This window comes from Nestor notabilis, unplaced genomic scaffold, assembly GCF_000696875.1.
Source record: "Nestor notabilis isolate BGI_N333 unplaced genomic scaffold, ASM69687v1 scaffold6519, whole genome shotgun sequence".
Classification (NCBI taxonomy): Eukaryota; Metazoa; Chordata; class Aves; order Psittaciformes; family Psittacidae; genus Nestor; species Nestor notabilis.
In genome coordinates, this window is record NW_009942294.1 from 15,603 (window position 1) to 29,214 (window position 13,612).

General features: G+C 49.6%; 1 protein-coding gene across 1 annotated transcript in view; it reads left to right on the forward strand.

The window, feature by feature from the left end:
* The window catches only part of ZBTB40 (zinc finger and BTB domain containing 40), a gene marked incomplete at its 5' end in the record, with an annotated part of 24,937 nt that extends 12,695 nt beyond the window's left edge, over positions 1 to 12,242 (forward strand). Inside the window, 9 exons of the mRNA XM_010021320.1 lie at positions 462 to 630; positions 5,872 to 6,279; positions 6,754 to 6,960; positions 7,877 to 8,041; positions 8,493 to 8,707; positions 9,609 to 9,771; positions 10,099 to 10,185; positions 11,099 to 11,319; positions 12,051 to 12,242. Of these exons, the coding sequence (XP_010019622.1) occupies positions 462 to 630; positions 5,872 to 6,279; positions 6,754 to 6,960; positions 7,877 to 8,041; positions 8,493 to 8,707; positions 9,609 to 9,771; positions 10,099 to 10,185; positions 11,099 to 11,319; positions 12,051 to 12,242 (1,827 nt within the window). The remainder of the gene's footprint in view (positions 1 to 461; positions 631 to 5,871; positions 6,280 to 6,753; positions 6,961 to 7,876; positions 8,042 to 8,492; positions 8,708 to 9,608; positions 9,772 to 10,098; positions 10,186 to 11,098; positions 11,320 to 12,050) is intronic.
* Between the last annotated feature and the right edge of the window lie 1,370 nt (positions 12,243 to 13,612).

Here is a 13,612-nt window from a genome sequence, read left to right on the forward strand (position 1 = left end):
TGCTGGAGATCTGGACGGGTGAGGTACATATGGGCATGCACAGATCCTTGTGTTGGGTCTCCCTGCAGTGCCTGGCTGAAGAAGGCTTGGGTTTGAAAGGGAGAGAAAAGCCCAGAGAGAGGAGAGCTGTGTATGAAGCACAGGTTTATGAGTTAGGGAAGCTTGTAATGCTGTAAGGCATTGAGGAGCTGCTCTTTCCATGGGAAGGTGGATTTCAGTGAGCTAATAACAAAACGGTGTGAAAATTTCATTTATTGGAACTTTTTTTAATCCTGAAATTCCCTCAGCTCATGCACATACGTCAATGGGGGGGCAAAGACCTGTATGGAAAGGGGTTTCATTTCTGGTTTCTCAAAGCAGGTTCCCAGCAATAGAGATGAAACAAAGAGGATGTGCCCCCATCCTGACCTTTCACAGCCCAAAATCTCTATCATGTGATGTTTTCTTCTTCTTACTTCCAGCTGCTGAGTATTTCTGCTCAGAAGGAAAGTTCAGAGGCTTCCTTGAATGCAGCTCTGAGCACAGCCCAGGAGAAGTCTGTCCTGGCTGTCAAGATCTGTCAGCTGCTGTGCAATGTCCATGAGTCCTTTCCAGACCTGCAGCCAGTGATGCAGGAGCTGGGCCATGCGGGTAAGAAAAGCACAAGCTGTTGTCCTTCTGCGATCTTTTAGACACGGTTACAGGAGTCATGGGCAGTTTGGTAGTGGGCCTCAGTGGCCTTCCTGGACACTGGTGGCCTGAGGGCATTTCACAGAACTACCCCTGGGGTTGTAATTACAGGAGGTTTCGCAGGAGTGAGCTCTTGGATCCGAGCACTGGAAAGTGCCTTTCTCCTCTTGGAAAAATGCATCATATTAATGTTTCGTACTTTACAAGGGTTGTGGAGACTGTGACTGACCCATACTGGTGTTCCTTACCTGCGTTTGCATTTCCACACGTCAGCCCTTGATCTGGAGGCATTTAAGGCACTTACCTATGTAATTTGTATCTATATTAGCTTAGTTTTCAGAATTATTATCCTTAAGCTGTGGGGTTTCTTTGGCTTTTCCTGTGCTGTTGGATCTGTGTGAGTGTGGACTTGCATTACAATCCCTTCACTTCATATGTATGTGTGTGGATACTTTACAGGCTCATTGCAGAAAGGCCACGTCAGGGCATGCTTGTCTTGTGCAAAGATGACCATGATGGTGCAGTTTGTAGTCCCAGACTATTTTCTAAGTTAACTTTCTTACAGTGCCTTAATTTGGTATGTATACACTTTACAGACCAAATGGTCCCCTGGGAGGGTCCCATAGCAGTAGGAGAATGTGACATTCTGTACTAGCTTGGCAAAGGGATGAACAAAACATCAGAGAGCAATTTGGTGAGCTCCAGAAAACAAATGCATGGTAGTAGCCATGTGTGAAACCCTGCCCTGAGCTGTGGGATGCTTTCAGCTGAGCAAAATTGTATCTGTGCATCCATCATTTGAATGCAGAATGCTTAACAGAATAATTTGGTGCTTTAATGAAAAAGATAACAGAGGGCCAGGAAGCTAAGTGCAGGTTTGCATTCCCTTGAAAAGGATGGAAATGGGACTTGCTTATTCTATTTGTTCACAGACATTTTTATGGCATCGTGTTTCCCAGCGCATCCAGATTCTTTGGGCTGCAGAGTCCACTGGGATGTGCATGGTGGGATTTTTATCCAAGCACAGGCACTGGTTCAGCTCAATCCATACCTATTTATATGTGGTGCCAGAGCTGGTTAGCTGATGGAAATACTAGCAGATTGCTAGGTAGGTAGAGCAAGCAGGTTGTTGTTAATGTCTCATCTTTTCTTAGAGGGTGAAGGTTTGATTTGCTTTGTCTGAAAATTTGGGTGCTGGCCAAGACTGGTCTGTATGAATGAACACGAGCATCGTGGCTTTGACACTTGCCATCATTTCATGTTTGACAGCGACAGGCAAAGCCATATTCCCTGGGTGCTGGGAAGGGACAGTGTGACCTGCCCCTAGGACACTCTTTGCACCCAAGGTTCGTTGGCTTGCCGGTGCTCTTGCACGATGAGGGAATGTCTTTGGGGACTGGGTGACTGGGAGCAGTGCATGTACAGAAGAAACCAAGCATCTGGGTTACTCTCCTAGCTGTAGGTCTCTGAAGGTGATAGCACATGCTCTGCTCCCCTTTCTTGACTCTGTGACCTTAGTGGTCTCCCTGACAGATGTTGTACACTCCAGTATTAATGGCCAGTTCAGATCTAGGTCCTCTCTTGTAGCTCCAACAGGAGTTGCCACCGTTCCAGTTGGCTTTTTCACCATGTCATGGCTTTGATGAGGAGTTCCAGAGAAAAGGCGATTCCTTCTTACCTGCTATTCCTTCTCTGTCTCCTGATGCTGCAGGCACTTGACCCATTCCCCTTGAGCCTATCTGGCTATGGGATGTGCCAAGGCTGTTTCTCTGGTGATTCTAGAGGAGTTAAGCCAAGCAGAGTTGCACATGCCTGTGAACGTGCAGCCCACCTTAGCTCCTGGACACCTTGCAGTGCTCAGCAGCAGGGGAGTCGGCTACATTGCTCTGGCAGATGCCTGCATCTCTGGCACCAATATCAAAGAGAGCAGACTGCTGTTACTGAGTGTCTTTGCAGGGCTTCAAGCCAAGGTTGAGATGAAATCAAGCAAGGAGCAGCATCAAAAACAAAAGCCCTGGAAAAATAGTGTTTACTTGGCAAGAAAATGTATTGTGTATGAAGTGTCCAGAGGAAGATTGCCAGTTACCAGCCCCTTTTTTGGCATCCTACAGATCTTTACAGTGGAATTCCATATCTTAATTTCTAGGTCAGCCTCCTTAGCTGCGATACCACTGCTTACCAGTCCTAAATGTTGCAGGTGGCTTTATGGATCAATAACCATGTGGCTCTTGGCATGAGATGTGAATGATAACTGCGGGCCTCATGTTTGAGGGCTGTGAGCTTCCACCTGAAACAGAGATCTTACATTTCTGAAGAACATATGTGCTGTTCACAGTTTGCATTTCCACTTGAAAGCAACAGTTTTTACATCTCTTACCATGCGAAAATAAAAGGGGTGAGCTGAAGCACTTGGAAAGCATGAGGCATCCCTGTGGAGGAAACTGTCTGCACCCATCCCAATCACACTCAGCATTACCAAAGTAATGGGTTGGTTTCTTTGGTGAAGGTACAATGTGAAATCTGTTAACTTCTTGGGTTCCTTCAGTAGTCAGAGCACTGCACTGTTGGCAGCTGGTGCATGTAAGGATGAGGTTTGGCTCTTCCAGCCAGTTCCATAACCTCCTCTCTAGGCATCTGCTTTCCAGGTCTCCATACAGTCACTTCTTGGGAGATCATGTTTGTCAAGATACGTCTCACTTTCAAATCTCAGAAATGTGAAGAACTCCAGCAAAAAGGCTTTTCCTCTGCATAGTCTTGTGTTTAAAAAGACAGTTAGCACCTCATTTAGGCCAGAGTCAGCCTCTGGAATCATTAAATCAGAGGGTCTGCAAGCAAAATGCCATTCTTCCCTTTAAAAGTTATGCATTAGAAGCCACCATGCCTGCCAGGAGACATTGGGTGATCTGTAAGATGCAAAGGGGTAGGTGGAATTTTCTTCCAGCTTAAACTGGAGTGTTGGGAGATGGGATGATCACACACCAAGACATCTTCTGTTTCTGGAGTTCTGCAGGTTGAATAGAGCAGCCACCAGGGTTACAGACACTGAGGCCACTTACAAAAGATAAAAAGAACTTGGTGTGAAATATGTCATAATTAACAGCAGGGTTTTCTTCTAGTGCTAAATGTCTGCCACTGGAAAGTGGAAAGTGACCCGAAGTCTAGAGTCCATGAGGACCCCGCAGGTGGGAATCCCTGTCTGGGACCTTTCTGGTGTGTGTTTACCCTTGGTCTCTGTGTGCCAGGGCCATGGCCAAGGCGTGCTAAGTTCTTGCCCCTCAAACTTGATGAGCAATCACTTCTTCAGTCTGGACTTATTTCCTATGGGAGCACTCGGGTTTGCCTCCAAGCTTCCAGCGTCTCCAAGGCCAGAAGTTGACTGGGTAACATCTGTTGCTGATGCTGCTCATCAAGGTATGAAGTATTGTCTTCATCCACAGGAGGGGTTCTGGGAGACATCCTGGCTGCCAAGTGGAAAGCAATTGCTGCCCTGACATAGCAGTGCCATGTGTCTCCTCTTCTGTTCAGGAAGCAGCCAGCTTGGTACTTGCTCTGTTCAAGAAACCTGGAAGTTCAGCACCCTGACACCTGACCTTACTGTCACAGTAGCTGTGTGTCACGCAGTTTAGCATGTCTCCCATTCTCCCCTCATGTTTCACATGATCTGCTCTGCTTTCTTGCAAAATTACTCCCTGGGAGGAGTAGTAGCATCCTCCTGAAGATGGAGACCTGCTTCTGGAGCCCCTTTATGCATTTCCGCATGAAGGTGGACTCCAGTTGAGAGCTGCCTCTGCTTTTATACCATTACACTCCTGTGCTGTTGTCCAAGCTAAAGGTTTATAATCCTGAACAACATTTCCACAGGCATAAGAGCAGGAGGACCTTGAGGTAGCTCTTGGTGCACTGGGGTCTGTGCCAAATCTATTTCGTCTGGCTCAGACTACATCTCTGCTGCCATGGCACTGCTTCTAGACATTTCCAGTGTTGGTTTCCTTATTCTCATCTCTTCATCCACATCCATCCTGCCCAGAAAGATGACTCTTTTTGATGTTTAACATTTCTGGGAGGTTTAAAGATACTTCTTCACTTGTGTCAGAAAAACTGGCAGTGTTGCTTGTAGGGAATGTGGGAAGAGACCTTAGAGGTGAAAGGTGTGTGTTGCTATCTTTGACAGAGCAGGGCAGACTGGAAACCTGTCATGCAGTCTCTTTTTCTCCCTTGTTGTGTTCACAGGTTGGTGGGTCACTACCACTTGAAGTATTAAGATTTCCAAGTCTGTTGGACCATGTAACCTCTGGTTTTCAGTTGGTTGGAAGTCCAGGGCAGTAGCTCTGTGCAGGGAGGACAGTTTGCTGATCTCTTCCCATAGTGAGGAAGGCAGAAATGAAGTTTTGCAGGCACAGGCTTAATTTCCTGTGTGTTGGCAAAAGGAGAAGTCTGCACTGGTTTCCATGGCCACACAGTTGCATGGTTCTCATTAGAGCAAAGAAGCCAAATATATCTGTTTGTATTTTGATTCCTTCCATACGTACATTCCCTGTGGGTCTCTTCTGTAGATTGAGATCCTAGGTGAATTTTCCAGCTATTGCTTTTTGAGATGATGGTGTTACAGGGACACAGAAAAGCATTAGACTCTGTAAGAAATTAATGTAATGAGCGATTCAAAATACCTCAGGGCCCTAACCAGAAGACTCAAAAGGGTTGTAGCAAGATTATCTGTTCTCTTTCTAGGAGTTTGTGTTTGGGGAGTGTTCCTGAGAGTTCTTGTAATTAATGGCTAGATATCCACGCTCTATGGCAGACTTAGTATCATACGTGAGGCTCAGACCTTCAGACATTTAAGCACCTCTGTAACTTCACATGTCTCAGGAGGAGGCAGATGGTTGGAAACAGCAATTGTTGCCATTTGAGGAGCAAGCTCTTTGGAAAATCTGGCTCTTGCCACCTCATCCAGCCCCTGGCATCATGGATGAAGAAATTCAAGGACCAAGGATGCAGTTTCATGCATCATACCACGCATGGCCACAGCTACTTTTGGGCAGAGGCACACAACACCACTGTGACGGGGAGAGTGTGTCTGATATGTGTCTGTTATTGCTGTGCAGGCACAACTGTCAATGTAGGAGCATTCAGGAGATGGGAGACCAAGGGGCTGGTGCCCAGTCCTGCTGCTCACCACCAAAACAGTATTTGCTATTTCTGTAGGTCTCTTGACTGAGGGAAGTGGGGAGAAGCCTGGGATTAGGAAGTGGAAAGTGAACAGTAAATCCCAAGTTGAAGCTCTGGACAAAGATGAGGACAAGGCAGGAGGTGCTGGTGCCAAGGAACCAAAGGAACCCCAAGAGAAACCTTCTTCCAAGAAGAGTTTTGTCTGCAAAGCCTGTGACAAGACCTTCCATTTCTACTGCCGCCTGAAGGTGCACATGAAACGTTGTCGGGTGGCCAGAGGGAAGCAAATCCAGTGTAAGGAGTGCAGCGAGGTCAAATCAACAAAGAAGGAGCTGGAGAAGCATCAGCTGGAGGTCCACGGTGTGGTGGGGATGGTCAAGAAGAAGAAGAAGCGGCTCCCTGTGACATGTGACATCTGTGGCCGAGAGTTTGCTCATGCCTCAGGTAGGGTTGGTGGGAGCAGGGGCATTCGGACAGAGGTTTGGGCAACATAGTAAAGAGATAGTGGGAAATCTCCTCCTCCTCCTCCCTGGGCTCTGTGAGCGTTGTGTGTGAGAAATGCAGCTTGGCTCATTTCTCCTGCCCCACTGAGCACAACTGCTTTCTGATTAGTTCTTCCTTAATTGGTTTTCCACATGGCTCATCAAGGAAAAGTGGGGCTAGTGGCACGTTTAAAAGCCTCCCAAAATAATCAAGCTGTTCCAGTTCTGTTGCTGGTTTAGCAGGATGAGTAAGAGGAGTTGAGTCTCTTTATATCCTGGTGGACCTCTGGGCTGGAGGACACTGATAGAACCCCTGGTGTAGCGGGTGGGCTGGTGGACCTCCAGGCTGGGTGGAGTGATGCCTTTGCAGCAGGGGCAGGCAGCGCTGTCCCTGTGACCCACCCGTGGCACCCTGGTGTCCTGCCTGCCTCCGCAGGGATGCAGTACCACAAGCTGACGGAGCACTTCGATGAGAAGCCCTTCTCCTGCGAGGAGTGTGGGGCCAAGTTTGCGGCCAACTCCACGCTGAAGAACCACCTGCGGCTGCACACCGGGGACCGGCCCTTCATGTGCAAGCACTGCCTGATGACCTTCATGCAGGCCTCGGCCCTTGCCTACCACACCAAGAAGAAGCACGCTGAGGGTGAGCCTTCCCCACGGAGCCTGGCCATGGGCTTAAGCTTGCTCCATCCATCTCCTTGTGCCCTGTTCCTCCATCAGTCTCCAGGCCGCTTCTCCATCCTTTGGGCAGCCCTGGGCAGCAGGCTGCTCCCAGATCTCCTTCACCTGCATGATTTTGCCTGTGGTTCCCCACTCTGCTTTTCCCCCATCCTCTTCTCTATGTCATCCAACTAGCTACCCAGTTTGCTCTTAGTTAAAAGGATCTTCCTCTTCCTCTGCCTTCCTTGTTTTTCTCCTGAGTAGCTCCTCTCTGTGCCCTTATTCCCGCAATGCCTCCTCCTCCCTCAGGTTAACTTTCTTTCTCCTGTCCCTCCTTCTGCTGATTTTCACATAGTTTTTCATGCCACTGCTTCTCCTGCCCCTGCACTCAGCCCCATGCACTACTGAGGCTTAGGCATGCCTCTTCCAGCTCATGGGCACAGAGGATGCATTGCTGTGTTTGGGTATATTTCCCACTGTTGCACGAGTATGATGCCACTGGGCAATTTTGAACATGAGGCCCTTAGTGACATGGTTTAGTGGTGGACTTGACAGTCCTGGGGGAACAGAGGAACAACAAGTTGGACTTGATGATCTTAAAGGTCTTTTCCAACCTAATTGATTCTATGATTCTGTGAGACACACCAGCGTGTAGTACCTCTCGAAGTGTGTAGTATGTCCAGGTACTCAAGGTCTGTAGTAATTTAACACTCCCTGTGCAGGTGTGATCCTCCCCAGCACCTCTAGGACCTTTTTGACCCTGCATTGAGATGCTCTGGCTACCTCAGGAGAGTCCCTTTTTCCATTACAGTCTCTTCCCTCTCCCTTTGAAATTAGGCGTAGTCCAGAGACAGCTCCTGTCCTGTTAGGTGCAGGCTCTCACCCTGGTGTCACTGCAGGGAAGATGTACGCCTGCCAGTACTGCGACGCCGTGTTCGCCCAGTCCATCGAGCTGTCGCGCCACGTCCGGACGCACACCGGGGACAAGCCCTACGTCTGCCGGGAGTGTGGCAAAGGCTTTCGCCAGGCCAACGGGCTCTCCATCCACCTCCGGACCTTTCACAGTGAGTGTGGCCTGCAGCCTTCCTGCCTTGGGCAAACCAGCCTGCAGGGCTTCTGTGGGGTGGTGGCAGACCCATCTGTGCCAGTGGAAGCTTATGTGAGTGTTACTGGTGCCTGCAGGCTGGCTGCGTGTCTTGTGGTAGGATCTTTTCCTCCACGAAAAGCAAGAGAATTTAGTGTTTCGTTGCTATGAGTAGGGTTATCCCAAAGAAAATGGGAGGAATGGCTTCCAGCAAGCTGCTGCCAACCCACCGTGGGAAGCTGTAGGTGAGCAGGAGCAGCAGCATCTGTATGCAAAGCCAAAACGCCAGTGCTACTTTTATCTGGGAAGTAACAAGAATTTCTTCCCCCCTTTTTTTTTTTTCCTCCCTCTGTGAATTCCCCTCTTAATTCTTTTATTTTTGTCTTTATTTCTTTGGCCTCTGTGTTTTCTGTTGTGTCTCTGGGTGGCAGACATTGAAGATCCCTATGACTGCAAGAAGTGCCGGATGAGCTTTGCCACCCTGCAGGAGCACCGCAAGCACATCCATGAAGCCCACTCTCGGGAGTACCATCCCTGCCCAACCTGCTCCAAAGTCTTCAGTGCCCCATCGCTCCTGGAGCGCCACATGGTGACCCATGTTGGGGGAAAGCCCTTTAGCTGTGAGATCTGTGACAAAGCTTACCAGGTGAGCTGGGGCAGCAAGGTTTTGGTCTCATGTGCTGGAGGTTGTCATTGCCTGTTCCTGCACCAGGCTGTGGCCATGCATGCTACGTGCGGTGGTTCGGGGTCAGCAGAGGGAAAGATTGCACAGAGGAGGCAGAAGAGGTGGGGAAAAAGCAGGTCCATAGAATCAGAGGATCAACAAGGTTGGAAAAGACCTTCAAGGATCATAAAGTCTAACCTTTCATAGAATGATTTGGGTTGGAAAGGACTTTAAGATCATCCAGTTCCACCCCCGTGCCGTGGGCTGGGACGCCTCACACTAGACCATGTAGCCCAAGGCTCTGTCCAACCTGGCCTTGAACACTGCCAGGGATGGAGCATTCATCACCTCTTTGGGAAACCTGTGCCAGCACCTCACCACCCTCACAGTAAAGAACTTCTTCCTTATGTCTAACCTGAACTTCCCCTGTTTAAGTTACCCCAGGACTGCCAAGTCTGTGATGAGAGATGGGCTATGACTGCCAAGGGCTACATGCCTGCCCACCTGGACGCTCAGGAATCTGTTTCACCCAAGGTTCTAGCTGCCAGGAAGTGTAGGAATAAAATGCTTGTGTTGCAAATGGCATACCTCAGTGGGAGTAAGCGTGGGAGCACGTTCCTACTGGAGAACAAAAATTCACACCAAAAAGAGATCTGCAGCAAGTGAGATCAGGATGAGAGATTGTTCAGTGAAGGGCAGTGTTCATCTCTTCAGGGGCAATGGAGAACAGAAGTGAGGTCTTTTCCTGGGGGAGGATGAGCAGGTCTTGTAGCTGCTGAGCACAACCCCACTGATTCTGTTGCTTTCCACGCAGTTTCTTGCTGTCATCATGCCCCTGGAACAGCTTTGTTTTGTAACCATGATTTGATCCTTATCATTGCAGCAGCTGTCAGGGTTATGGTATCACAACCGGACCCACCACCCTGATGTATTTGCAGCTCAGAATCACCGCTCCTCCAAGTTCTCCTCCCTGCAGTGCAGCTCCTGTGACAAGACTTTCTCCAGCACTGCTGCTCATCGAAAGCACGTCAAGGCAGAGCACACAGGTAATGGCCCATTCGTCAGCAAACACAACCACGTGGTGACTGCTGGGAGAGGTGTAGTAATGATGCTAAGAGGACAAGGCTGCACACCCCCTTCACCTGCAAATCACAATAGATTCTTGGTATACTGTAACAGTCTCTTCTGGCAAGTCTCACCTCAGCACCTTGCAGCTCACTTGCTCTTGGCCTCTCTCTTTCCTGCCTTATCTCCAGAGATGCTCCTCTGTATGTGTTTGTGGTGTTGCTGAAGTATTAACAGAACTCTGGTCCAGAAGGTCTCTTGTAGAAGACCTTAGGAGCACACGTTTCTGTTCTTGGCTTTGTTTGCAGATGTGAAGTTCCATGAGTGTGAGACATGCAAGGAGCTCTTCCCCACCCTGGCCCTCCTGCAGGTCCACGTGAAGTGCAGGCACTCAGGTCTGTTGCATTTACTGTTGTTCATGTTACCTTGTGGGCAATGACTGCTCCTCTCTCTGAGTAAGTGATGTCTAAGCTCTAAGCAGGAGAGTGAAGATGGACATGGTAAAGAAACAGGGTGTGAGGAAACAGAAAACATGGATGAACTGGAAAAGCACTGGTTTTGGTGAGGCTGGCACGTGTTTGTTAATCTTCTGGAGCCACTGGAATCCAGGAGGGTTCTGGGTTTGCTTGTTATAGCAGAGAAGAGAGCTAAGTGTAGGTGAGGAGACATCAGCGGAGAGAAACAAGGAACTGAGCCCTGAGCACTGGAGTTTGTAGAGGATGGAGGTAGTGGGAGACTGGAGAAAAAGGGAGTTAAGCACCAGAAAGATCAGAGAGGGACCTGGGCCATGAGGGCAGTAAACTGGTGGACCAGACTGCTATGAATGGTGGGTCTCCAGGGCTGTGTGTGGGATAGCAGGATCTGGAGAACTGGAGGGGCAGCCAACAGCAGCCAGGAGTGTCGAGAAGGAGGAGACTTGGACATAACTCCCTCTGAAAGGAGAAAGCCCCTGGGATGGGTAGTGGGTTTGCAGTAGCTGCATGAGGAGGTGCAAGCTAGGCCAATAACAAGCAGTGCTGAGTGGTGCAGGGGAACAGGGAGAAGAGATTACTGTGAGAAGGGGCAGTCACAGCTACAGCTAGATACACCAGCCCGGTTTCTGCACATGGTGTTGCAGGGAGCTAGAACTAAAGCGGACCTGAACAGCCACAAGCTGTGTGTAGCAGGAGAAGGGATGCTGGCAGATGCTGGGCCTGAGTCCCTAGTGGGTTTCAGCCCTGCATGTCCTGGCCATCTGCAGCATCCTGTGCCCTTGGGGCTGATCCTGTTCATCCCATCCCAGGCTCAGGATGGTGCTTCTCCCCCCAGGCTCCCAGCCCTTCCGCTGTCTGTACTGCTCCGCATCTTTCCACCTCCCAGGGGCCCTGCAGAACCACGTCACCAGCAAGCACTTCAAGCAGAAGGAGAGCACCTTCCCCTGCGAGCTCTGTGGGGAGCTCTTCCCCTCCCAGAGCGATCTGGAGGAGCACTACAATGCTGAGCACCCCAAGATGGTCTTCTCCCAAGCCACCACAGCCCAGATTGTGCAGGTAAAGACTGCTGTGTGCCTCAGCCCCCATAGCTGTTTATCCATCCTCCCCCTCCAACCTGCCTCTTCTTCCCACATTCACCCTGTGGCTCCTGTCACCCCTTCTGCTCCCTGATTCCCCCTTCCTGGAGGAGTCTGGGGTGTGAGCTCCCCAGCCCTAGTGCTCTGGGCTTTCTGTGCTAGTGTGAGGTGGGCTCGCTGGAGGGAAAGCAGCTCAGTCCTGGTTTTCAGGAGCTGAGGAGGAGGGACTGCCAGTGTGTGCGGAGGTGCCTGGTCACTCAGAGGCTATTAAAACCTAAGTGACATACCCTGTGAGATTATAGCTGTTTTGTTGGAGGCCAAATGCTGGGCTCGAACCAGACTCTTCTGTATCTCAGTCTTCAGTGAAGAACAGCTCCTTGGATGAGGGAGCCCAGTGATTCCTGGGGCTGGCATTCCTCCAGCAGATCATCACAGTGTTTTCATTGTCAGCATTTGCTTATGGAGCTAAATAGTAGCAATTTTGTGGAGAGAAATATTTAAATTACTCTCCTGTCTTCTCTTTTGCATCATCGGTGTGTGAGGTTTGGTGTTTCCCATTAGTCTCACACCTACTGTCATCGCAGACCTCTGGTGAGAAGCTACATGTTATTACCAGAGCTAGGGCTGGGAAAGATGTGGGCAGCAAAGTGGTCATGGGGGAGGTGGTGCTGGTGCTGGAAGTATCTGACTCTCCGGTCATCTTCCATGCAGGTCATTCAGACATCAGAGCAAGGAGCAGCAGAGCACATCATCTCTTTTGATGACGCCCAACACGCTGGCTCCCAAGTCTTCGTGACGTTGCCTGAATCTCAAGTGAGCCAAACTGTCTCTGAGCTAGTGGCAGTGACTATGGAGGACTTGTTTGATGACAAAGTCATGCTGATCTGTGAAGAAACCAAGTGAGAGTGAGCAGCAGATGCCCATGCAGGGCCCCTGGTATCCACTGGGCTTATTCAGGAGCTGTACCTTAACTTGCTGCTCCAGTATGGAGGTTCAGGGTTTCCTCGGGGATGTGACATGCAAAGAAATGGCATGCAGGAAGTACAGCATGGCCTAGGACGGGAAGGGTTTGTAGACATTTACAAGAGCCTGGGACATCTCTCTGTAGTCAGCACATGCCAGCTCAGGTGAGCTGGACCACCCATCTTTCCCAGCTCAAGAGAAATAAAGCAGCAGAGGAAAAGATGGAAATTGAGTGTGTTCACATGTGTTCCTGCACTGCTGTGGACAAAAGTGGAGGGAGGAGACTAATGAGGACAAAGTTGGGGTGATACGAGTATATGAAACCAAAGAAAAAGCTGTCCTGAGAATTTGGGGTGGAGATTTTTATAGCTGAATCAGTGATGTGGTCACAGGTAGCTGCTGCTCTGCAGGGTGCATACGGGCTGCTTTGTTTCTTCTGTTGCTCTCCCCTGTGCCACTGTGCTGCCTGTTGTGCCAGCTGGAGAAGTCCTCCAGCACAGAGCTGACATTTGGGACTGTCTGCTGAAGCAGAGACTTCTTGGGAGTTGTGCTAAATGGCTCTGGTGCTGTTTAGGTAATACCTTGTGCAGCACAAGTCTGATCCTATCCGTGTTTTGCATTTGTCTGTTAGGAAGGGTCACAGGCATGTCTGGGCATCACTCTCAGGACAAACATTCCTGAGCCCTCCCACCCCTCTCTAAATCACCAGGACATGCTGAAGCTGCCACATCTGAGAAAGGAGAAGGAGCTGTGCCTGCACTCTGGGGCCCCTTGCTGCTGGTATGAGTGGTTTGCCACTAGTGAAGGTATTTCTGTTTGAGTGTGCAACAGCTGCAGTGACTGCACACAGACATGCCCCTGGCACACAGGGCAGTGCTTTGTAAAATGCATTCAGATACCTACTGTAAAGTTTGCTTCTCTGGTGCCAGCTCAATGCAACAGCTTCATTGCAGCATACTGGCCCCTTTAAGGCTAAATTTCATAAAGCTTTTTTATCTTCAGTTTCCTAAAATATAATCTGATAATTAATGGTTTGCTGAATCCATTATGAAGTGCAATTAGATAGATGCAGGGTTCCTGTGGCTCTGAGGGGACTGGTAGCATTTATCTTCCTTTCCCTTATGCCAAAAGGTTGAACTCTGCCACTGTGGTATTTACATACTGAGCGGTGATCCCTGAGCAGCCCAGTTCCATCGTGCTGCCCAGAGCCACGGGAGCACAGGAGAGGAACAGATTGGAGTTTCCAGCAGCATCTCATGCTGGCTGCTCACAGGCACCAGGCAGAGATGGTTGCTGAGGTGGTTGTGCTG